This window comes from Scyliorhinus canicula, chromosome 18 (assembly GCF_902713615.1).
Source record: "Scyliorhinus canicula chromosome 18, sScyCan1.1, whole genome shotgun sequence".
Classification (NCBI taxonomy): domain Eukaryota; kingdom Metazoa; phylum Chordata; class Chondrichthyes; order Carcharhiniformes; family Scyliorhinidae; genus Scyliorhinus; species Scyliorhinus canicula.
Genome location: NC_052163.1, coordinates 123,165,615 through 123,191,839, shown reverse-complemented (window position 1 = coordinate 123,191,839; position 26,225 = coordinate 123,165,615). Strand labels below are relative to the sequence as shown.

At 47.0% G+C, this 26,225-nt stretch overlaps 1 protein-coding gene across 8 annotated transcripts in view; it reads left to right on the top strand.

Moving 5' to 3' along the window:
* Positions 1-26,225, top strand: part of LOC119953506 — a 119,473-nt gene that overhangs the window by 73,849 nt on the left and 19,399 nt on the right. For 6 of the 8 annotated variants that reach the window (XM_038777856.1, XM_038777854.1, XM_038777857.1 and 3 more), the window contains exon 2: positions 14,047-14,969. In XM_038777856.1, the coding sequence (XP_038633784.1) occupies positions 14,063-14,969 (907 nt within the window). In that variant the 5' untranslated portion in view covers positions 14,047-14,062. Of the gene's footprint in view, positions 1-11,240; positions 11,371-14,046; positions 14,970-26,225 lie in introns of all 8 variants that reach the window. The other 2 variants (XM_038777852.1, XM_038777850.1) reach the window with 1 other exon arrangement.

Below are 26,225 nucleotides of genomic sequence, written 5' to 3'. Positions count from 1 at the left end.
GAATTCTAAGCGTTACCCGCAGGCGCCATGCTCATAAAATTTTGGCGTTTCCTGAATGCACAGGTCTTTTCCCGTGGTGAAGCTGCACAATCTGACAGGCTTGTGCATTAGCAATAAAGATTTCTGACCTTCATTAATAGGTTAAAGCCTGCTTGCCTGTATGTGGGTACGTTCCTGTGGATCAGTTGGATTCCTCGCATTTAGCACAGGGCTAAATCGCTGGCTTTGAAAGCAGACCAAGCAGGCCAGCAGCACGGTTCGATTCCCGTAACAGCCTTCCCGAGCAGGCGCCGGAATGTGGTGACTAGGGACTTTTCACAGTAACTTCATTTGAGGCCTACTCGTGGCAATAAGCGATTTTCATTTCATTTCATTTTCATTTCAATACACACAAGATCTCGATGCTTATTGTCACCTTCTGGTCCTGGCTTTTGATGCAACTTCATTCACCCATCTCTCCCTTGCGCATAGCTGTCCACAGCTTTGGTCTGAAGACTACAATTCATCTTCCGTGCTCAAGTCCCAGACTAGGGCTCGAGTGGAAAATTCAAATTGACACTCCAGTGCAGCTCTGAGGGGATGCTGCATTGTTGGAGGTGCCATGTTTCAGGTGAGACTTTAAAGCGAAGCCCCATCTGCCTATTGGGTGGATGTAAAAACTCCCGCAGTACCAGTTCAGAGATGAGCAGAGGTGATGTCCCGAGCAGTATTTTCCCCCTCAGTCAACGTGACAAATACACAGATTAACTTGTCATTAGCGCATTGCAAATAAAATATTTAATTGGCTCTAAAGCGCTTTTTTGAGACATCGGGGGGTGGATTCTCCATCGCTCGACGCTGGTATGAGGATTCCCAAACGGGGGGAGAATGGAGCAATGAAGCACTGGTTTGACAACCCCCCCCAACCCTGCATTCTTAAATGAAAGTACTTAGCTGCTTTTGATGTGGCAAGGAACTGGCAATCATTGCAAAAGTGTTTTGAAACATTGTGTTTAGCATCAAAGCAGGGTAATGGAGGGCGGCACAGTGGGTTAGCCCTGTTGCCTCACGGCGCCGAGGTCCCAGGTTCGATCCCGGCTCTGGGTCACTGTCCGTGTGGAGTTTGCACATTCTCCCCGTGTTTGCGTGGGTTTCACCCCCACAACCCAAAGATGTGCCGGCTAGGTGGATTGAGCATGCGATATTGCCCCTTAATTGGAAAAGAAAAATGAATTGGGTACACTAAATTTATTTTTTTTAAAAGCAGGGTAATGGAGATGCATTCAAGCATGAAAGGAAGGATAGATCAACAATCCACCAAGCACCTGTCTCTGGAGTAATAAAACTGTCAATCACTGGCTAATGTACTGTATCGCCGCGTGAAATTGAATGGAAGATTTGCATTTCAAAGGCTATCAAGGGATTTGAAGCCCTTTGAAGTTCACTTGGCTTTGGGAAGCCTCTGACACTTGTAACAGCTGTTACTTTAAACACTTTTGCAGCAGATTTTGGGACCGGGTAAGTGAAAATACAGTGATTTTTCACTCTACTGCCCAAACTGCTTTTCAGCTTTCTGGTGGGAGGGTTGGGTCACCCTCATGTGTGCATGCTGTGGGTGGTGATCTGTGATTCCCATGGTGGTGGTTGGGGGGGGGGGGGGGAGCATGCTCCTCCTTGTCAGCGGGGGAGGTAGCAGGATTTGCATTGTAAGGGGAGGGGATCCACCACTGGACCCTGATATTGGCCGTCCACTCAAAATGGTGGCCCGGTACCGGTTTTTCCAACAGAATCCGACGAGCTCTTCCCCCATGCATGAATTAGCACGGTGAAGGGGGAAGAATCACATTCAGGTGCCTCTAGTACCTGTGGAGACCAGTAGCGATTCGTCACCGGCAGGAGAACGTAGTCTCCAGAACGGAGAATCCAGACCCAAGTGATGAGAAAGGTGCTATAAAAACACAAGCATTCCTAGGAAGAACTTCAGCTATGTTCCGAATCCAGTGTGTTCCTGAACAAGACAGCCATGGGCATCCATGGCCTGTTCCAGGCCTGTGCTGTATATAGTGAACATAAATCAATCCATCAACTGAAGGTCCATCATTGACCTCTGTGTTATGGGCTGAGGAGAGGAATTGATCCAACTTTCCTGTTTTAATCACTGTCACTGGAGTCGGGGATTGTGTTTGACTGAGATGCTCCGATGAATTCACTGTTCTGCATCCATGTATAAAGAATGGTCACACGGGTGAAGTATAGTATTCTAGTGTCTGTGATTCCAACACTCTGGACTCCTGATTCATGTCACAGTGAGGAGACTTGGCCTGAGTGCGAAAAACAGAATAAACTCCATAGACTGGCTTACTCGCCCAAACTTAGATTTTTTTTGGGCGATAAAGATCCTGGGGTGGATTGACGGATCTTCTCTCCTGCACCTCCAGTTGCGTCGCAATGCTCTAAAAGCACAGGAAGCAATTTACTGAGGTTTGCAAATAAGGTTGCAATGAGCTACCCTAACAGCACAACCATCTCGTGCCAAATACCTCCAACATTTGCAATGGTTTCCCATCACACTTGTATGAGCCTTTGCGAAAAGCCCTATACTTCATGGTGTTTACACCCACACAGAGACATTTTGACTTTGAATGCAGGTGTAAAATGGATAGTGTCAAATTAGCAAGCATTACACTGCAGATCCCACTGAAATCAATGGCAAGGACTTTCAGGAGGAATATATAGATGGGTGGCTGATTCTACAACGCTCCGCTCACACTATTATCTGGCGCGCACTGTGAAACTGACCCAATTGTACTGGGGACTTTCAATATTTGGCTGCATGAGAGGCAGCAGGGCATGGGAGTAGAGTACACTGGCAGCATGCAACTGTACTGGCACAAGGCCAGCCCCCACAGATCAGACCTATTTGAACAAATATCCTTTCATGCCTCAAAGCCAGTGACCAAATGGCTGAATCCAGTCTGTACCACATGTGTGGGTGGAGGGGCGATGGTAAATTTCCACTGGTTCTACTTATTTTCACATCAATGTTACTTTTCAGTCCTAATCACTGCCATGCAATAGTGAATAAACAACTAATGATGATTAGGTTTTATGAAGAAGGGAACAATTAAATATCATTATGCAGAGAAATTTAATTTTCCTCCTCCAGTTTGTGTCTGTACAATGCGTGATTCCTTTCCATCAGACTACCCGACAGTGAGATTTCAATACACATTGGGTCTCCACAGTAGAAATGTGGAACATCGACCTGGGCGGCACGGTGACGCAGTGGTTAGCACTGCCGCATCACGGCGCTGAGGACCCGTGTTCGATCCTGGCCCCGGGTCACTGTCCGTGTGGAGTTTGCACATTCTCCCAGTGTCTGCGTGGACCCAAAGATGTGCAGGGTAGGTGGATTGGCCACGCTATATTGCCGCTTAATTTGGGGGAAAAAAAGAATTGGGTACTCTAAATTTATTTTGTAAAAGCGTTTTGCCGTCAGTAATTCAACACCGACTCGGTAAGATTGTTGTGTAAATTCTAGCTGGAGTTTTCTGCTTTCTGTTGAATTAAAGTCATTCTGTGTATCCTTCTTGTTTACCTTCTAACATCCTCTCTCGCTTCCCTGATGATGTCCTTCACCCTGTCAGAGATTAGAAAACACAAATCGAAGTGGGGTTGGATATTCCGCATCCGGACGGAATCGCGTCCGGTGCCAGGGCAGAGAATCCAGTTCTCCGTGTGGAATCGGGACTAGCAATGGTTCCTCTATTTTCCGACCACCGAAAAGCGGCGTACCCGGGATGTACACCGCGCCGCGCATCCCCTACCTGGAGGCCCGCCCCGCCATTCTCCGCCGCCGACTGGTCAAAGCCCCGACCGCGTATTTCTAATATGGTCCCAGCCATTCGGGAAACTCGCTAGGCGGCTGCGGATTCAGTCCACGGCCGCCATGGTCGTGGGTGGGCCGATCGAAGGGAAGGGGGGGGACCTCATACGGGACTGCGCCTTTATTGTGCAGGTGGTCCGAGTCAGGTGCACGGCCAATCGGGGGCACGATCTCCACAGTCCAGCTCTGTGCTGAATCCGCCACGGAGCACGGCACAGCCGCTGGACGACGCCGCTGCGCACACGCGGCCTCTGACCCGGACGTGCGGGTTGCCATATCGGCAGCTGGAGCTGCGAGCTCCACAACAGCTGTCTGCTAGCCTCCTGCAGGACAATGAATCTGTGGCCTTCTGACGCCAGGTTACCTGGTGTAAAAGGCCACAGTTTTCACGACAGCGTGGGGACATAGTCCCTGAAACCGGAGAATCCAGCCCTTGATTTTTCCTGAACCTTATTCGATTCTCTCCCAGTGGTTCTTGCTGTATTCCAGCTGAGAAATCTGCCTAACGTAAACAGGATTGAGACAAGCTCCCTCAAAGTGTTGTGGGATTCTTCGAGGCACACTGGGGGGATTCTCTCAATCGGTGACTAATCATACTCCTGTAAAGTGCCCTGGGACATGTTACATTGCTTTAAAAATGCAACTTGTTGTAAAGTAGTTCTGCTCAAAAATCTGTATTATTAATACCACCGCCATTGCTATTCCTAGCCATGCAGTGGAATTGCACATTACCCTTTGACTTTTGTGAGTTGGGTTTGAAACCAGCCACGTTGTTATAACTTCTCTCTGCTCGCTATAAGACAGAGAGCATAGAACCATACAGTGCAGAAGGAGGCTATTCGGCCCATCGAGTCTGCACCGAGCCACTTAAGCCCTCACGTCCACCCTATCCCCGTAACCCAATAACCCCTCCTAACCTATTTGGTCAACCAGGGCAATTTATAAGGGCCAATTCACCTAACCTGCCCATCTTTGGACTGTGGGAGGAAACCGGAGCACCTGGCGGAAACCCACACAGACACAGGGAGAACGTGCAGACTCCGCACAGACAGTGACCCAGCGGGGAATCAAACCTGGGACCCCTGGTGCTGTGAAGCCACAGTGCTATCCACTAGGAGCAGAACTAGGCCACTTCAGCCCATCGAATCTGCTCCGCCTTTCAATCATGGCTGGTATGTTTCTCTTCCCCATTCTCCTGACCTCCCCATAACCCCTTATTAATCAAGAACCTATCTATCTCTGCCTTAAAGACACTCAGTGATTTGGCCTCCACAGCCTTCTGCGGCAAAGAGTTCCACCGATTCACCACCCTGTGGCTGAATAAATTCTTCCTCATCTCGGTTTTAAAGGATCATCCCTTTAGTCTGAGGCTGTGGTCTCGAGTTCTAGTTTTTCCCACTAATGGAAACATCCTTTCCATGTCCACTCTATCCAGGCCTCTCGGTATCCTGTAAGTTTCAATAAGATCCCCCCCCCCCCATTCTCCCGCCCGTCAATGAGTACAGTCCCCACCGCTCCTCGTATGTCAAGCTCTTCATTCCAGGGATCATTTTTGTGAACCTCCTCTGGACCCTTTCCAAGGTCAGCACATCCTTCCTTAGATACGGGGCCCAAAACTGCTCACAAATGGGGTCTGGCCAGAGCCTTGTAGAGCCCCATGGAAGGTTTAACGTGCCATGGGTTGGGACAGTCTTCACTCAGTTCCAAGTGAATATGAGCCCCTGGCACAAAATAAGAGCGTTGTGTATTGAAGTGGAGCTTAACTAATACGATTACCACTAACTAGCTACCCTGATAGAATATCGTACGGTGAATGCAGTAATATCACTTGTAATGATTGTAGCCTCTGTTTTAATGTGAACAACAAACGGGACAGAAACTAGTGGCAAATAAAGGGCGTGATTTGATGGAAAAGAAACTGAGTCCCGTTTTGGGCACGTTCAGCAGTGTTGTTCCTGGCACTTGCAGCGTCGAGAACGACACACCAGTAAACGGGAATCAGCTTCTTATCTGGGCCTCGGTGGGAAGCTCCCCACCAAGGCAGCACTTAGACTCATTTAGTGCAGGAAGAGATTATGTCGCCCTAATCTCGGCGCCCGGATCTCTGAACCTCCCCCCACTGCGGCTTCTGGACACCTCCCCCACCCCCCGAGCTTACCAATTGGGTGGGGGGTCCTCGAGCCCCCCCCCCCCCCCCCCCGCTCCCTGACACAGGCAGGATGCCACCCTGGCAATGTCCCTCCTGGCCTGGCAGTGCCACCTGGGCACCCTGGCATTGTCAAGGTGGCACTGCCGGAGTGCCCAGCTGGAAGTGCCACAGTGCCCAGATGGCATCGGGTGTGCCAGGGTAACACCTTGCCCAGTAAGGCATGACCTCCCGGGGTGCCCTGGATCACGGCGGGACCTTTGTGGAAACCAGTGTTATACGGCGTCAATCGGGGGTCGGGGGGGGGGGGGGCAAGGCCGTTAATCCCGTGCCTTGGGTAACTCCGGTGCAGCCAGTCAAGTGAGACTAACTATTCACTTGAATATGAAGATCTGGATTCCTCGCATTGAGAGCAGGATCCAGATCCCGGTGCCTCACAAGATCTCGTTAGTTCTTGCAAGGCGTGACGAGCGTCATAAATCTCGTAGGATTTACCAACCTCGTCGCATCCTGTGCTGGGCGTGATGAGGCAGCCCAAAGGCTCCCGGAAACTACATTGGGAAAACCACCATTTGCATAATTCCATTTCCTATGCGGAATAATGTTGTTTGGCAACAAGTTGTGACTTCACACTTTATCCATGTGTGTGAACGCAGTGTGCCGTGTATACTGGCAAACCTTTTCACTTGTCCCTGCCTTGCGTAGTCACTTGTGCCAGCAGTAACAAAATAAGGTGTGATATAAATGCAAGTTGTTGATGTTGGCATGATAAAATTGCACAGCGTATGTTCCAAGCTCTGGAATCTGTAACTCAAATAGTCACAGCTGCTCCTGGGTCTCATAAAACCATAGTTTACACAACGGGAACCAGTTGGCTGATTTGGTCTGCTGCATACCTCATTTCTAGATTAATCTGACCACCAACCCCGTCCCGCAGTCCTGTACCTGCCTCAGCTTCAAATATTTATCCAATTTTACTGTAACATTCTCCACCTCAAAGCATTCCACCTCCAAGAAAGAAATTTCTCCCACCGCTCTCCTCATTCGAGGCCAATTTGAATTGTATGACCTTTTCTCACTTCCCAAGTGTAAAAGGAACTGTTAAATTCCCACTTGGGTTCTCTCCACTCCTGCACAAATTGTCCCAATCTTCTATCTTTCCCCAAAAGCCTACTTTCTTATTCCTGCGCCCATGTCGGTGCACTGATGCTGTGCAGTGCCTATGGCTTGGACGCCTGAACAATATAAATGACTTGTTAGGGTTTGGCGTCGAGGTCTTAACGATGCGGTCTACAGTGTCCATTCTTCAATAAAGGTTACATGATTTAATTTTGCGCCCAAGCATCCTCTGACAAAAGGTGATCATTTTGTAAAAAAACAAAGAAAATGGGGTTTCAAGTCTCCGAGATGTGATAAATGAGAATTACTCCGTTTTCAGTATTGACACTGAATATTGGAAATTTTGCTGGGCTCCATCTAACAAGAATGAAGCAGCATCCTATAGAGAGTTAGGCAGAGTTTGTAAGATTACAGACAGATATATTGTACAAACTAGGAGCAGGAATAGGCCATTCAGCCCCTTGAGCCTGGTCCGCCATTTGGTAAAATCATGGCTGACCTGATTGTGACCTATACCTTCCTGTCTAACCCCTATAACCTTTGACTTCCTCATCAATCAAGAATGTATCTAACTCTGGCTTAAAAATATTCGATAATTCAGCCACCCCGGAGAAGAGGATTCTGCAGATGATCCGTTCAGAGAGAGAATCACCCTAGATATGGGTCATAAATGGGAGACGCCTCAATTGTGTCCCCTTGTTGTCACGTCGCCCACAAGGGGAAATGCCCTGTCAGCACCCACCCTGCCAAATCCCCTCACAATCCTATATGTTTCAATAAGGTCACCTCGTATACAGAATTACAGATCATTCTTGATCTTCTCCTGAGTGGGAACATAATGATTTTGAACATCTCTATCAAATCTCCTCTCGGCCTTCTCCAAGGAAAACAATCCCAACTTCTCCAATCGATCTCCGTAACTGAAGCACAGAAAGAGGCCATTCAGCCCATTGTTTCTTCATCGGCTCTCCAAATGAGCAATTCACCTAATACCATTCTACACCCCCCCCCCCCCCCCCCCGCCTTCTCCCTGTAACCGTGCACATTCTTCTTTTTCAGATAAAGATCATTTGAATGCCTCAATTGAACCTACCTCCACCGCTCTCTCTCACGCCGAGCAATCCAGACCTTAATCACTCGCTGTGTGCAAAAGTCTTTCCACCTGTCAGTTTTGCTTCTTTTGCAATACTTTAAAACTGCGCCCTCTCATTCTCGATCTTCCCCTGAGTGGGAACGGTTCCTCCCTGTCTACTCTGTCCAGCCCCGCAATGATTTTGAACATCTCTATCAAATCTCCTCTCGGCCTTCTCCAAGGAAAACAATCCCAACTTCTCCGATCTATCTCCATAACTGAAGTTCCTCATCCCCCAGAATCATTCTCCTGAACCTTTTCTGTACTCTTTCCAAGGCCTTCACATCCTTCCTAAATTGGTGCATCCAGAACTGGACGCAGTACTCCTTGCTCTTGTACTCTATTTCTCTCTGTCCCTGTTAATAAAACTTAGGATACTGTATGCCTTATTAACCGGTCTATCAATCTGTCCTGCCACCTTCAATGCACCTATACACCCAGTTCCCTCTGCATCTGTGCCCCTTTAAAGTTACTCTTTATTTTATATTGTGTCTCCATGTTCTTCCGACCAAAACAAATCACTTCACGTTTCTCTGCATTGAGCTTCGTCTGCCACTTGTCCGTCCATTCCACCAACTCGCCTGTGTCGTTTTGAAATTCTACGCTATCTTCCCCATAGTTCAAAGTTTTAAATCATCGTTGTTCCCTATGCACCAAGGTCTATATCATCAATATATGACCGGAAAAGCAAGGGTCCCAATACTGACTCCTGGGGAACACCAGTACAGGCCTTCCTCCAGCCTGACATCTATGAACCACCACACTCTGTCTCCTAGTCACTCAACTAATTTTGTGTCCATTTTCCTACTGTCCCTTAACTTTGCTCACAAGTCTGTTGTGTGGCACTCCATCAGCTACTCGCTCCAGATGCTTTATGGGTGGTATAAAATTCTGGAGGTCCGAGAAGATAAGTCCAAGAGAAGTTTAATTTTGCTTGGCGGCCAAAAAAGTGACAGCCGCAACGCTCCAAGGTTCCAAACCTTGGACTGCCGTTCCAGCCGGTCCCAATCCGGGCCGGCTTTTGTGAGGTGATTTCTACCATCCCCAGCTGATGGGCTTCCGCCCACCAGCAGGGGGGGAAACCCATATCCCACGAGTCGATGTGAGGGTTATTACAGCCGGGCAGCAATTTATCAGCATTAATTGGTTTGATAATGAGCCTAATTGATCCTTGATTACTTCTTTGAATATGGTGGGCAGGCTGCCAATTTTCATTCCCCTTGTATTTATGGAGGGGGGGGGGAGGAGTCAGAGTGGGTGGGAAGGTGGTGAACTAGATGCCTGTCGTATTTTATGTGCCCCTCCCCCATCCCCCACTCCTCACCCCTCCAGGAGACACATGTAAAATCTCTCTTCCTTTACCCCATCTCTTAACCTTTTGCCCATTCACTTAGCTATCAATGTCCCTTTTACAGATCCCTTATGTCCTCTTCACCACTTACTCTCCTACCTATTTTTGTCTCCAGGGCAAACTTAGCAACCATACCTGGGGGGCCCTTTTCATTCAAGTCATGGATATAGATTGTAAGAAGTTGAGACCCCAGCACCGATCCCCGTGGCACTCCACTCGTTACATCCGGCCAACCCAATATAGACCCATTTATCCTTGCTCTGTTTCCTGCCAGCTAACCAATCCTCTATCCATGCGAATATGTTTCCTCCCCCCACATTATCAAGTTACTCCGGCTGGAGCAGCAGTTGTTTTGTGGTTTTCTATAACAACAGAAGTGCAGGGCGACAGCCTCGTCTGTCCAGGAGGCTGACAAAAGTTTCTTTCTCCGTTTTGCGTCCAGCAGTGCGACCGTGTCAAAATCTGACTCGTGGAAACCAAACACCCATTACACAGTTGCAAACATCTTGACCGGGACTCTTTTGGGGTCACAACTTCCTACACGGAGTGACCTTTCGCTCCCCTCCAAAATAAATAAGATTTGATCAGCAGGAATTTTTTTTTAAAAATTGTACAAAGACAAATGAGTCACCAATGAATAGAAAGACCATTTCACTGACTCTTACCATGACTCACTGTGTGTGCTCCCATTGAGCCTCACAGACCGAGTGGGAATCACTGCTCTGTGTTAACTTCGCTCATTCAAGTCGGGGTAGCTGTGAATTTACCTCAAACAAAAGGGAAGGAGGGATGTCCCAGTTGTTACCGTGCCATTGTGGCGGCACGGTACCACAGTGGTTGGCACTGTTGCTTCACAGCGCCAGGGTCCCAGGTTCGATTCCCGACTTGGGTCACTGTCTGTGCGGAGTCTGCACGTTCTCCCCGTGTCTGCGTGGGTTTCCTCCGGGTGCTCCGGTTTCCACCCACAAGTTCCAAAAGGCGTGCTTGTTAGGAGAATTGGACATTCTGAATTCTCCCTCTGTGTACCCGAACAGGCGCCGGAGTGCGGCAACTGGGGGATTTTCACAGTAACTTCATTGCAGTGTTAATGTAAGCCTACTTGTGACATTGATGAAGATTATTGGATGCTGTTTAAAAGGTACATGCGCATCCTTTTGTACGTGCCCCCCACCACATAAAATTGTGTCACCCTCATGATTGGAAAGGATGAGATGAGCAATGGCAGGCCTCTATCAAAATTGGATTGCTCTCCAAAAGTGTCAGCTCAGGCTTGATGGGCCAAACGGCCTTCTCCTGCACTGCATGATTGTGTGTAGTCTATGATTTCATCGTGGAGTCAAGTTGCGCTTAAAGGCGCTCCAGTCTTACGGGCAATTAACAAACTTACTGGTGCTGTTTTCATTTCTTGAGAAGCCAGACATTCACACCCACAACCTCCTGGCGTTAAGGATGCAGTGGTCGGGGTGAGGGATTTTGCATATCTGCACAATTTTCTTCTCTGGTGAACAAAGTACGAGTAACGGTCTGCAGAGTAATACCGGCCTTGCTGACTGCAAGCTCAAGCTGGCAATGTAATCTGACCACAGCCTGCACGTTGTAAAATATAAACTGTCTCTTCTGATTCCAGGAGCTACGGGGCCTCCGTGAAAATAAACTGCACACATGAGAAACATACCACTTCAGCAATTCTTCTTGATCGTGAATTGTACTCCTGACATTTGCCCGAAGTTGACATTTTTATTGCAAGTCTTTAAGCGGTACGTTTCTTCTCTCCATGGTACAAGAATACAGAGGGAGCTAGTGTCAGAAATGCACACACCTGGAAGCAGTAGCTGTGTCTTTATTGCAACTCCCCAGCTGCATGCGAGAATGTATCCGATGGAAGTGGAATATTTTAAAGTAATTAACACATAGAAGTCAGAATAGGGAAAGGGCTCAGATATCAGAGGGTCCCTCCAAAGATTGTTCGCTGTCAATTTTTTCCAGGTTTCTGTGTAAAAGCACTGAGAACGTTGCCTTTTTTTTTCAAGTGCATTCTTGGTCCAAAAGGCAGCAAAATCGGTGCATCGTGTCTGGAACACGTGTCAGTGCCAACATTTTTATACATATTCAGAAAATTTAAATGTGCAATTTCTTCTTCATCACGGTTAATGGACATAGTGGGAGCAAACCAGAACTCTTTTAAATTTTTTATTTTCTCGCCATCTATCCATTAGCCGAGGTGTTTTAGGCTGTCGGCTGTTTCCCCCATACCCTCAGTTTGTGAGGTCAATTTTCAAAGTGACTCACTACAAAGAGTTGAATCAGAAGTATTATTTATTCATACATTCAAACCAGGGCAATGGCCGTGACCACAACAACATTCACATACACACACACACACACACACACACACACACAGTAGCACACAAAGAGAAATGAAATGAAATGAAAATTGCTTATCGTCACAAGTAGGCTTCAAATGAAGTTACTGTGAAAAGCCCCTAGTCGCCACATTCCGGCGCCTGTTCGGGGAGGCTGGTACGGGAATTGAACCGTGCTGCTGGCCTGCCTTGGTCTGCTTTAAAAGCCAGCGATTTAGCCCTGTGTGCTAAACCAAAGAGGAGTTTTTATAATTATGATTAACTTGATAGAATAAGGACCACAGATATTGATATCAGTTCACCTGATTACAAGAGTCCAGACTCCAGTGAGGGCTCCTTCGTGGAGAAGTTACAGTTCAGGCGAGTTCAGATAGCTGAAGCAGGAGTTGCAGAAGTAATTTAAAGTTGATGGCTATGTAGTGAGATGCAGTCTAAAGAGACTTGACCTGCATGGCAGACGCTGGCAGGAACCTTCCAGAGAAACCGGCTTCCAGGAGAATTAGACTTGATGCGGGCTGTTAGTCAACCTGGAGTTCTGCTTTGTTGCATGCTGGAGGCTAATCCACAGACTTGAGTTGCAGGTCTAGAAATGTAATACAGGCAGTCCTCGGACCTACAACACAATTAGTTCTTGAAAACCATCTTCAGTCGGAACATTGTAAGTCAGAATCGATTTCTCCATAAGAGAGGATTCTGCGGTTCACAGCCGCATGCTTCTCAGCGGCAGGCTTGGACTGGGGGCAAGATTCTCTGCTCCCGCTGCTTGATGATGGGACTTCCCACTCAAGCCAGCCTGCGCTCCCGGGAATCCCACAGATGGAGGTGCATTGCCAGCCGGAAAAGAGAATCCCAACGACCAGCAAATTCCAGCCAATGTTATAAATCGGGGATTGTTTCATGGACCGAGATCTGACGCTCTATTTTCACCAAAGTAACCCTGAACTTGGTACTCTGATAACAAAGTAATATAGCAATAAATTAATATTATAAAATACAAATTATAAACAAAAGTTTGGAAGGGAGAAACATGCACCAAGTAAAAATGTGATGGAACAACGACTGTACACCTTGAGTCAGGGAGAAGGATGGCGCAGAACATCGACGCGCATGTACAGATGTAAGTTCACTGGTGTGACATCGTAAAGTCAAAACCAAGATTGTAAAGTCAAAATAGGGTGTCAATTTATAAATGTAAAGGCCGTCCATCATACCACGAATGTCGTCAAGTCAAGGACTGGCTCTATTAAAACTTTCCAAAGGCCGGAAGCTTGGGTCGTGTGATGTTGCCTATTAATGAATCAGTTCAGTGCGGCTTCTATGCCTCTGGTCAAAATCCGTTAGGGCAGCACGGTGGCACAGTGGTTAGCATTGTTGCCTACGGTGCTGAGGACCCGGGTTCGAATCCCGGCCCTGGGTCACTGTCCGTGTGGAGTTTGCACATTCTCCCCGTGTCTGCGTGGGTTTCGCCCCCACAACCCAAAAGATGTGCAGGATAGGTGGATTGGCCACACTAAATTGCCCCTTAATTGGAAAAAATAATTGGGTACTCTAAATTTAAAAAAAAAAAAAAATCCGTTAGTTACCTTGGGCGATAGATGGTGCCTATTTGTGCCTCTAGGTTCTGATGGCTCTCCCTTTGTTATACGACCAAGTTGGTGAGAGAGATTGTAATGTGTCCTCCTAATAAGACGTCTGAGATTCTACGAGGATGAGGGTTGAGCTCTGTCCTGTAACTGCTGTAACTCCTGTAGGGTGATCATGGCTCGGCACAACATTGAGGGCTGAAGGGCCTGTTCTGTGCTGTACTGTTCTATGTTCTATGCTGCTTGAAATTTTCAGAAACTGTCGCCAATCTGTGATTCATACGACCTACAGCAGCCAATTTTGGTTCAGCCCAATCCATTTTTAAAATAAGCCCTAGGCAACGATGTAAATAATCTCATTTAATTTGAACATTTTAATTCATCATGAGATGATGGTTTGCACCACGGTGGTCTATTCTATGTTTAAAAAAAACTCTAACATTGTCAAATACTTATTAACTATCAAATGGTTTTCTTATCTTTTTAGGGGTTAGCTCCAAACAATGACTACACCGAGACAACCAGCAAATAGTCATGAATTGCAGGAGTTTGACAGCGTGAAAGAATCGATCACTGACATCATTAACCAGCTACAAGACATTGATCCGAGTCGATTGTCCTTCTCTCCATTCTTGGACCTGGACACCCAGATTACCTTGGCACCTATCTCAGATAGCCCAGAATCATCGGTGGAAGAACTTCACTCTCTGTCTGATGAAAATCTGGGGCATTTAACTGAACCACTTCCTAAAGCCAAAAAGGGACAGTGCAGTGAAACTCAACAGAAGCCCATGAAGCACCAGAGTACGCAGAACGATGGGAGTTTGACTATGATTAATGCAGAGCTGGTAAATCAGACCCTTCCATGCACAGAAACCCAGAGAAAGCAACCCGACAATGTGTCTCTTATCATCACCGCAGAAACCTCTTTTCTAACTGATGAGAAAGTATCTTTCTCCGAGCCCTCGTCGCCCAGTGAAGCAAGAATCTTCCCTACCCAGAATTTCATCACCAAGGCGGCGGGAGAGAAGTTGGGAGCCCTGGAGCAGGCGCACAAATTCACCAGTCGGGCCTCCGAGGTGCAGCCGCTCCTCGACCCATCGCCTGATACCGAGACCATTGAACTGATTTCCAGTGACTGCGAGTGCAACGCGGCAGCTGAATCCTCGGGCAAGGAGGTGACTGGAGGGGCAACAGGAAACCGGAAATGCTGTCCCTGCTGTCAGTGCTGCACCGCTTCCCACCTGAAAGCAATATCGTCCGTCTTTGTTGCTCTGATTTTTATACCTTGGATCCTCTACGGTCTCTACTTGTTCGTGCCTTTTGACCCACCGCCCTGTCCAGACCTAACCAGTCGAATGACATTTACTCTCCGCTGCAACATAATTGCAGTCACGCCAATTTTATTCGGTAAGGATTTATTTTTTTAATAGTTTGCGTTGAGAAACAGTTGCCTACTTTTCCCCCGCTGCCCTCCAGTTCTCTCCTGAAGGCACGAACGTATTCTGGAGTACAGTTAACTGGGCTTTGGTGTCTCGCCCATGGCCGTTTTTTTTTATGTGCGTGTCCACGCCCCCAATATTCAACTGGGAGGGTGTGGGTGAGGCCAACATCAGCCGAAGAGCCTGCCCAGGCCTGGGATACGGAGACACTCAGGATCTTAAGGGCAGGGTCTTATTCGCGGTTTGTACATTTGAGTCTCACTCAGAGCTGCAAGGCCTGCAATTAGGAGAGCCAAGAGAAGGCCCACAATTGGGAGAAGCATGGAGGAGGGAGGCCTGTGATAGGGATGACTGGGAGTAGGGGAACAGAGATAAAGATAAGTGCCGGGCAAGGCTGAATGTCTCCTTGAGGGGCCTACGGGGAGAAACTTAATTGCCTCAGGAAGCCAATACTGTCTACCTCCACTTCCCTGTCGCAGGCTCCCCCAGGAACTCGTGCAGTACCGGGTAATTGCCAATTGCGTTGCAGCAGCCCAATTTAAACATGTGAATACGTATCCGGCCGCTCCTTAGTGAGTCACCTTTCAACCCCACGCCCGTCAATCATCCCCCACCCATCATGGTGGAATGGCGGGGATGTGAAATTAACATCAAGGCCTGAAACAGGCTATTCATCCATGGATAGAGCACCTTAGCAGGGTATTATTCTCTCTACCGTTCTACTGAAACAGAAAAGTGGGTGCACCCAAGTACCATTGCCTTGATGCAACACAATAGTTGGCCATGGGGCTCATATATGCTTTCCAATTGGCTCGGCATAAACTTCTTCACCATTAACTTTTGCAGAAATTTCTTTACATGTTACAACCACTCATTGAGTAGGACAGAATAAAGCCGATCTATTTTAGAATGATATGGGACATTGCTGCCCACAATTGGCCTCATTGACCCTATTTTACAGCTGCACAGAACTCGAACAACAAAATTCAATTCCAGCTCCCGAGTTTCTGCCACCATTAAAATTAATAATGAGCGGGATTGGGGGGGGGGTTAGGGTTAGGGGGGGGAACGGAAATAATTAATAATCGTACGGAGATTAATTTCTCCGCTACTTTTGACTAATGTTTCAACCTATTATTTTCTGCAAGTTAATGCTTCTGTTAAGATAGGGGTGGGGATGGAGGAATTCTATCCAAACCTGACCACATTTGTTAATAATGGCGCACAACATAATTTTAATTTCCCGATTGTGGGGAGCAAGCATTTATTTTAGTGGTGTACTAATGATGAAATTATGATGGCCACGATCCGAGTCCATGTTTACCGAGCTAGCTTGGTCCAAAGGAATGTTGTAGCCACATCCGTCTTTACAAACACAACTGGGTTTCAAGAATGGATCTTCAGCCTGTGATCCTTGTACAAATTGTAACCCCTGGATTGTAACAGAAATTTCCTTTTGTCCACTAAAGTGGCCACTGGACCAGCAAGGCCGATAAATGTGAATGTTGGCAAACCTACAAAATAATATTTGGAATGAGTGCCTAACGGGTTGTCTTGTTCCCTATTTCTCAGTTAGCCGCTTCCAGAGGCACTGTCATACACTGGGGCATTGTTCCAGTACATCGCCAAGTTAACCACGTGTGAACGCAGGGAATGAACACATCTGACCATGAGTGTTATCTTCTCGTACAGAAACAATTACTGAGTCGGCATACTACAGAACATCTAGTTCAAGACTAGTTAATTTTAGTATAGTATGGGGCAGTACGGTGGCGCAATGGTTAGTACTGCTGCCTCACGGTGCCGAGGTCCCAGGTTCAATACCGGCCCCGGGTCACTGTCCGTGTGGAGTTTTCACATTCTCCCCGTGTTTGCGTGGGTTTCACTCCCACAGTCCAAAGATGTGCAGGGTAGGTGATTGGCCACGCTGAATTGCCCCTTAATTGGGAAAAATTAATTGTGTACTCTAAATTTTAAAACATTTATTATAGTATAATTAACTGTGGGTAGGAAACTAATGCTATAAAAATGGAACTAATACAATCTCAACTGACCATGATGGTTTCTCCTCAAGACTCCTCCAGGCTACAGTGTCACGTGCTGCTACTTGCCTGACACCTGCTGGTTGGAGACTATGGGCGAAATTCTCCGACCCCCACGACGGGTCGGAGAATAGCGGGAGGGCCTTCCCGACATTTTTCCCGCCCTCCCGCTATTCTTCCCCCCCCCCCCCCCCCCCCCCCCCCCGCCCAACTCCCGACACGAATCGCTGCCGCCGTTTTTTTACGGCCGGCAGCGATTCACAGCTGTTTGATGGGCCGAAGTCCCAGCCCTTTACGCCGTTTTTGCGAACGGCAAACACACCTGGTCTGGCCGTTCGTAAAAACGCCGTCACAAACTCGCTTTTCATAACCATGGCACCGATTGGCACGGCAGTACCACGGCCGTGCCAAGGGTGCCATGGGCCCGCGATCGGTAGGCACCGATCGCGGGCAGCGGGCCCGATGCCCGCGCACTCTTTCTCCTTCCGCCGCCCCGCAGTATCCATTCGCGGGGCGGCTGAGGGGCATCCCGGCCCGCGCATGCGCAGGTTTCGCGCAAATACGCGATGACGTCATCCGCGCATGCGCGGGTTGGAGTCTTCCAATCCGCGCATGCGCGGCTGACGTCATATGACGCGTCAGCCGGCGCTAACTCCGGCAAGCGGGCTTAACGAAATTCGTTAAGCCCGTCATGCCGGAGCCTACGGCGTCGGGCTGCTAGCCCCGACCGGGGACCAGAATCGGTTCCCGGTCGGGAAGGGGCGCGCTGGCGTCAAACCCGCCCGGTTTTGACGCCAGCTTTACGATTTCTCCCGTTTTGGGAGAATCGCGCCCTATATATATTTACACATTCACCTGTTAATGCATATCACTACAATAAGGATAGCATGCCTGCTAATTCTTTTCAGTAGAAATTATTGGATAGCAATTAGGAACATAGACTCTATTAGGAACGGAGACCCTTTCTACGATTTCTCTCCTACCTCCCCTCATGCCCTCTTTGAACTAATTTTGTCCACAAGACCTCCCTCCTGCTACTTGGTCCCTGTTCCCACTAAAATGCTGACCACACAAGGTTCCTTCATGGCAGCCATGTTAGATGATTTTGTTAACACCTCTCTCTCCACGAGGTGTTCTGCTGTTCCTCCAATCTGCTATCATCACCCTCTCCTTAAAAAAAACACCCCTTGATCCCTAGATCCTTGTAAACTATTGCTCCATCTCCAAAGTCCTTGAATGAGTTGCTGCTTCCCAAATTCTTGCCCGTCTTTCCCAGAACCCCATGTTTGAATCCTTCCAATCAAGATTCAGCCCCTGCCATGGCACCAAGAAGTCACAAAGGACATCTAAGGTGGCAGTGATAGAAGCAAACTATTCCTCCTCCCCCTTTTCGACCTGCCTGCAGCCTTTGACGCAGTTGACCACACCATCCTCCTCCAAGACCTTTATCCTTCAACCAAAGCCACCAAAAGCAGATTCAGATCTTTTATCCGATTGATTGCTGTACCAATGTTGGCTTCCCCATTTCACACTTCACAATCAATTACTACCTTATCTGTGAATCCCCTTCCAAGGCCTTGAAAGGTACTATATAAATGCAAGTTATTTCTTTCTTTCTTAGGACCCCTCAGAGAGATACAGGAAAAGCCACCAAGGTGCCTGCTTCTGGCTGTTCTGCAGTGACCCATGCAAGCCAGTCTGAGGGTCCCAGCTCAGAAAAGTCATCCAATTAAGGATGTAGTGCTTGCACCTTTTTAAGACCTCACAAATTCCCTTTTGAAAGGAATGGGTAGACATAAAACACTTGGCTCAATTGGAGTCTTTTGATGAAGAATCCCAAAGTGGGAATTGCAGCCCAGACCAACAGCCCAGTACACCAAGGCAAAGACAGGACTCATTTCACTGTCAAGCAGCCTAACACAGGCCACTTGGGCAAAGGTGATAACTGTGCAAAGGTGAATCAGCAAGTGTCTCCAGGAAGGGAGTGGAGAAAATGGCACTGGGAGCCCATTGAGGTCTTCCGTTCTTCTGTTCTCCCTTCCATACCTTGACGTGTAGGAAGGCAGACTTTTGTCTGTTCTCAAAGCTAGTGACTCCCTGAACAGGCCGCTCCTCTGTCCCCAGCTTGAGGGATGCCACTCCACATTGAGCTTGGCTGACCAGCAGTCTCCCTCACTCTTACCGCCAGCCATTGGCATGTACGGAAGGATTTGCAGGTTGATGCACTCACCCTGTCTGACTGCGTTATGAACGCACCTTCCTTTGCCCATCAAGTCCTGGGGTGGGACTCGAACCGGCAGCTTCTGGTTCAGAAGCAGGGACGTGAGTCCACTGCACCACAAGACCTCCCCTCTTCCAATCTTGCTGTCACTGAATGTCGAACTCAGCTCCTGAAAAGTCGCAATCAATTTACAGGTCGTTAATAACCTTGTTTGTATTCCATGAAAAATACTCCTTTTTTTGTAATGTTTACCCACAGCTTTCCGCACGCTTCACTGCCCAAACTAATTTGAAACCTGGCCCAGCTGTTCAGACTCTACCCGATTAAACTTTGTGACTCCTCACTATGTTTAAGTGAAGCAACAATTCCTTTTCAATCCCTCTTTGATGTCAAAATAATCTGGATACTTTACCAATATTTCAATTCCGCTCTGTCTGCGTTCGCACGATAGAAACTGACCATCAAAGATTATTTGCCACCTTTAGCCAAATTAACCCGGGTATTTTACACTTTTCCTGTTCAACTTTTTTCATAATTTGGTTTCCAATTTACCCGTTGAAAAATTCAGTTGCTGTTAATGAAAGAAATTTGAGCCCCTACACAATCCAAGAATTAATTTATTTATATGAATAATTCACTTTTAGAATAATCATTTCCCCAAGTGCTTCATAACCGATGATTCATTTTGAAAAGAAAGACTTGCCTTATATGCAGACTTTCAAGACCTGGGGCAGCACAGCCAATTAAATACCCTTTACATCACTTCTGTAATAAGGGAAATGCGAAGGAACATAGAAACTATGGATCAGGTGTAAGCCATTCGGCCCCTCGAGCCTGCTCTGCCACTGTTCATCAACTAGGGCATGGCCGATCTTCTACCTCAGTGCCATCTTCCCTCACTTTGATGCTATTGGTACCTAGAAATCTATCATCTGCATTGAACATACTCAATGACTTGAGCCTTCACAGTCCTCTGGGTAGATAATTCCCAAGATTCACTACCCTATTAGTGAAGACATTCCTCCTCACCTTGATCTGAAATGGTCTCACCCGTATTCTGGGAAAGTGCCCTCTGATTCTAGAAACCCTCCTCCCCCGAATCAGGGGAAACTATCTTCTTGCATCTACCTTGTCAAGCCCTGTAAGAATTTTGCACGCTTCAATGGGATCACCTTTCCTTCTTATAAACTCTAAAGAATATCGTCCCAAATACCATCTCACAACTGGGGTGGGCAGAGCCTCGGGTGGGGAAACCCGCCCTTTCCCCTATTGAGATATTTCATTAAAGCTCTTTTCCCACCCGGCCTCAATTTCTGGGCTGGCAGGCGGAGGTCCGAACAGGGTGGGAAATCCAAAAAGAAGCAATTCCCCATCTCCGGCGAAGGATCGAGAAGGGAGGGAGTGGTCATCTCTATAGCTTTGGGGCACACTCACCTCCGGGACCTGGGAGCTCTGACCCTCTATCCCTCAGCCTATTCTCCGCCACCACAATCCCCCCCCCCCCCCCCCCCCCCCCCCCCCCCCCCCCCCCCCACCCACCCCATGACCATCCCAGGGCTCACGTTAAGAACAGTCCCGGGGCTTTGTTCCAGCCAGTGTATCCCAAAACCTCTTCTGGTCGCTGCAGCGCTGTGCCCTGTCTGGTTGGACAGTTGTTGGCCAATCCTTCCAAGGGCAGCAAGAAGTCCCACCCACTGCCAAGCAGTTCGCAATTGACCCTGAAATGCCATTGGCCTAGGACATTCAGCAGGAATGGGTTACTCTCTGGATAGCTCGAAGCTCCTGAAATTCTGCCCTTGCTCCTAAAAGGCTGCCCTCAGTCCCCAGGTCCTGAAATGGGACCAGAAAAGCTAATAGCTAGGGCAGCATGGTAGCATGGTGGTTAGCATAAATGCTTCACAGCTCCAGGGTCCCAGGTTCGATTCCCGGCTGGGTCACTGTCTGTGCGGAGTCTGCACGTCCTCCCCGTGTCTGCGTGGGTTTCCTCCGGGTGCTCCGGTTTCCTCCCACAGTCCAAAGATGTGCGGGTTAGGTGGATTGGCCATGATAAATTGCCCGTAGTGTCCAAATAAAAGTAAGGTTAAGGGGGGGAGTTGTTGGGTTACGGGTATAGGGTGGATACGTGGGTTTGAGTAGGGTGATCATGGCTCGGCACAACATCGAGGGCCGAAGGGCCTGTTCTGTGCTGTACTGTTCTATGTTCTATGTTCTATATAGCCCGAACAGTAGAATGCTATCCTCCAGAATTTATGGTAAAGCTTTACGGTGACATTGTCAGGTCATTATCGCAATTGTGCATCTAGTTCTAGATAACCAGGCTACATAAAAGATATTCGCGACATAGAAAAGTTGCACAGGAAAATAGGAGACTTGATCCCAAGTTTAAAGAGATGAGCTAGGAGATTAAAAGTGCAGAAAAACAATGGTTAAATGTGGGCCTCAACGAAGAATATTAAATGGGAGACCGAAATTTAGCAATGAAAGCTGAGTTGATAATGTATATCAGGAAGAGAACTTCTTTATTCCAAGAGTGGCCACTATTTAGACTACCCTGTGGTAGTTTAGAAAAAATATTGGGGGTTGTCACATTTCAGGATTTCCAATCAAGTTTTGTCTTCATGGTAAAATGTTTGGAAATGAGTTATGTTCAAGTGAAAGCAATGGGGTTGCATTTTCACAAGGATTGTTTGGATTGTCCACTCTAACATACATGGAAGATCTGCACAAATCCTGGAAAAATGGCACAGGCATTTACATGAACACACAGGGAATAAAGATAAAGGAACACTGGGAAATGAGTCAGATAGCTCTGGGAAGGAAGCCTGTATTAATAAGGGAAATCGGACCCATCTCAAACTATGTAAAGTTATGTAAAGCTCACCTGTAGGCATAAATGCGGCACGTGTCAATTTTGCTCGATGAATGCGCTTTGGCTAAATTAATCAATATAATCTTTGATTACATCTGTTGCTCTTTTAAAAGAAAAGGCTTAACTATTTTATCTGGCTTTGTCTCACGTACTCTCGTGGGGTCGTGTATGACCAACACAACATTTGTTTCCCATCAGAGAGGGTCCATATTGTTTTTATTAATTTGTGGGGTGTGAGGATCATCATCCAGATCGGCATTTACTGCCTATCCTGAATTGTCCTTCAGTAAGTGGCTCGCTAGACCATTTTACAGGGCAATAGAATTACTTTGGCTGTGGACTTGCATATAGGCAGACCCGATGGATCAGCCGTCTTCTATCCCTGAAGGACATTAGTCATTTTACAGCAATCTGTTAGTTTCATGATCGCCGTGTATCCTTGTCTTGCCTCCTGCTGGATGTGGAGCGGTTCCTCTGAAGCAATATAACCACTTGCCCATTTCATTTACATGGCTAATTACCTAGTATTGTCCTCTAATTGTAATGGCTACATTTTCCCTTGTTGGCACCATCTTCCTCCAAAACCTAGCCATCTGTTTCAGTCCCTTGTGAGTGTTATCTTTTGTCCCTCTGTGTTCACTGTAAATGCCGGTGCAATCGCGTCTTGGCCTTTTTTTCGAAGAACAAGCCCAATATGAGGTGCAATGCCTTTTCTTGTCAACTTGGATCTTGTATGTCTCTCTTGTGGAGACCATGAATTGGCTTCAATTTGAATTGGTTTTTGGAGCGGGCAATGAGATGAATTAAGGGTTTGCCCGTCCATTCTGCGCATTGGCTTTGTAACTTTTAAGGATGGGATTTTTTTAAAATTTGCCATTTTCCAGATTTCTGAAGATCTTCCGTGTATCTTGCCCAGTGACAATTCAATCCTATTGTTTTCAATTGAACATAACTCATTTACGAACCTTTTCTATGAAGGCAAAAAGTGATTGGCAATCCTGAAACGTGACAAACGCCAATATGTTTACCTAATATTATCTTGATCTAACTTGTGTAAAAGTGTGCTGGCCACTTCCATGGAAGATCCTTATCTTCAGGACTGTTGCCCATGAAGCCCACGGCCAAATTGAAGGCAAGGAACATGCAAGGAATTGTAGCAGGAACGTTCAAAATGTAACTGGATATTAAAACGGGACTGTCAATGTGCTAAAAGAATGAGTTTCAATGAGCCAAATGCTGTTTTTTCATCCTTGACTTTGTTTTCTATTGCTTCTTTGTTGATCTCGTGGGCCTGATGATAATTCTTCTGTCTTTGTCCCCATAACAGCCATTATTGCTTTTGAGCAAATGTAAATCTCACTGACTTGTTCTGCAGTGAATTCATGGGCTACATTTTGTGAAATGGAACAGAAATCGCTTTAAAAATCCATCAGAACGATCAATATTTCACGCTTTAGTGAGCTTGATGCGAATGCCATGCTCATAGCGATTGACTTGATTCATTTTTATTTTACCGATTTGTTTTTTTTTTCTCTTTCTTGTGTCGCTTTGGCTAATGTCTGCAAAATCCTGTGTTGACACTTCCATCAATCACATTTAACCAGAGGCAGTTGAACACTAAGCTCCGTTATCTACTCACCCTTGCTCTGTTTTGCAGCCTTTGATGTGGCGAGAGAATTGAGCAATCCTCATTTCACTTTTATTCTCTTGGGTGCCAGCCATGACCAAGTTGGCAACGCTCTTGCCTCCGAGCACCAATCCCACTCCCAAGACTTGTGCACAAAAATCAAGGCTGGGATTTTTCGGGACCCCCGTGGCGTGGTTTTCTGCCAGCGGCGGTGACTTACCGTTAGCCTTCAGTGGTATCTTTCGCATCCCACCAAGGTCGTGGCGTTTTGTATCGCTCCGCTGTTGGGGATCCCGCCACGGGGAGCTGGATTCGGCGTAACCTACAGATCCCACCACTGGGAAGGGCAGGAAAATCCCGCTACAAGGCTGACACTCCAGTGGAGTAGCAAGGGGTTAGTGCACAGGCTAGTGTGATGCATATATAAATTGTTATCTATTATATTTGCGGCAGTAATTGTTATTAAAAACCCAGGTTTAAATAGATACAGACAGTATGTCTGCTAAAGCTGTAATGAAAGAGTCGTAATGGGTGAGAAAATCATTCATTCAAACCACTTACATGTTCCAGATAAAAGGCTAATGGAACAGTGTTTATATTGTGGATGATTCCCTGAGTGTAGCTAACTGATGAGGGTTTGTATTTAGTCCTAGCTAAGCAGGTCATGGGACTTATTGGGATACAGATAATGTAATTAGTGGGAGGAGTCATGTCTGACTAGTTTTGCAATTCCCATAGGATTTGAGTTGACAAGACAGAAATGTATTGGTTCTGTCCTTGAAACGACCTCTCTCCAAATGTCTCTACTGATAATGTGGTTAATGTTTAAATTAAAGTTTGTTGTAACATAAAAGATGACCTATTGGTCAGAGTCTTCACTCCTGGAGTGAAATGTATTTTCCTCACAGTTTTACAATTTGAAAAATATTGTTTGGGGTTCGCGTTCGGTATCCTGATAAATGTTGGGATCTGGTCTGGAATCCTAACACAAGAGGTGATGTCATTTAGGTGACTTATCTCGATGCCCCATTTGTCCCCTCGGGTAAATGCAAAAGGTTGCATGGCACTGCCTTGAGGAAGGCTGGGAGTGTATTCCCTGGCGCCCTGGCCAATAATTATCGCTTAAACAACGTCACAGAAATGGTTTATCTGCTCGTTATCATATTGTTGTTTGTCGGAACCTGTTGCACAAATTGACTGCTGGGTTTCCTACTTTACATCAGTGACTACGCGTCAAAGGTACGTCATTGGCCATAAAGCATTTTGAGACATCTGTCGGTCAGTAAAGGTGCTATATAAATGCAAGTCTTTCTTTCTTCTCTTTCGTTTACACTTTAAGCAGGACCACAAGATTTTCACTTTGGTCACCCTACAGTCCTGTCCACCGGTCGCACTACAGTTAATTGAGGATGCAGCTTATGTATTAAAGTTCGACAGTTATCGTTTATTAAAATAATCCTGAAAGGGTTCCAGTCCATGCCTTTCTAGTCCCTCCATCTACAAGGTAACATTTTTCCTTGGACCATGCTTAAGTCAGTCCAACTTGGGGCAGAACATTTTAGCTTCCTCCTTGCTTTGTGCTGTACTTTAAGTCACTGTTCTTTGTGAGAAGTGCCTGTGCTCAAAAGCAGATCGTAGAGGCTGTGTTGCCTGTCTTTAGTTGAAAGAGATTTTGTTGAATTTGCCAGCTTGCTGATAACTGTGCAATATTACTGCTTTCATCAGCAGCGTGTCTGCCAATGCAGACATGATGGGCCGAATGGCGTCCTTCTGCATCGGAGCGATTCTGTGAACATCAGGATGTCCCAGTTAGGCTGAAGAGTTGAAAATTTTGCCGCACCACTGTCTTTGCCCTTGATCGTTACGTCCAACAATGAATTACTGCCGTGGCACTGTTAGCTCCCACTTGCCTGCTCCAGATTCAAATTGAAAATTATATTAAAACCAACAGTTTAATCCTTGTTTGCCTTGACATCGAGGGGGGAGGATTTCATCAAGGCCTGTAACCCATCAGGAATGGGAGCAGAGAAAGAAGTCAACCATGTGCAAGACAGATAGGAGCTGTTCATTGGCAGTTACCTACACGTGGGGTGGGGTTGGGGGAATGTGTGGCTGGTGGGGGGAGAGACATGATATCAAGCATCCCCAGAGGTCAGCATACTTTTAAAGGGGGGGATGCAATTTTGCTATGGGCTACTTAAATTGATTTTCAACACTGGAAAAAGCGGGAAGATCTGGTGAAGGGGAGGGTCCCCGGGTTTTCAGGGGCCACTTTGGAACTTTCTCACCAGGAGCCCAGCAGAACGGTCAAAGGACACTGCGGGGAAGGGGTGGGCACACCTGTTACCCAGCACCAGTGGCTCAAGCGGGTCGATTTAGGGAAGAAATTTAACAATCTGACCAGGGCTACTAAGATTAAACCTGTAACAATCATGTCTGTTACTCTCTGCATCAGCTGTAGTCCT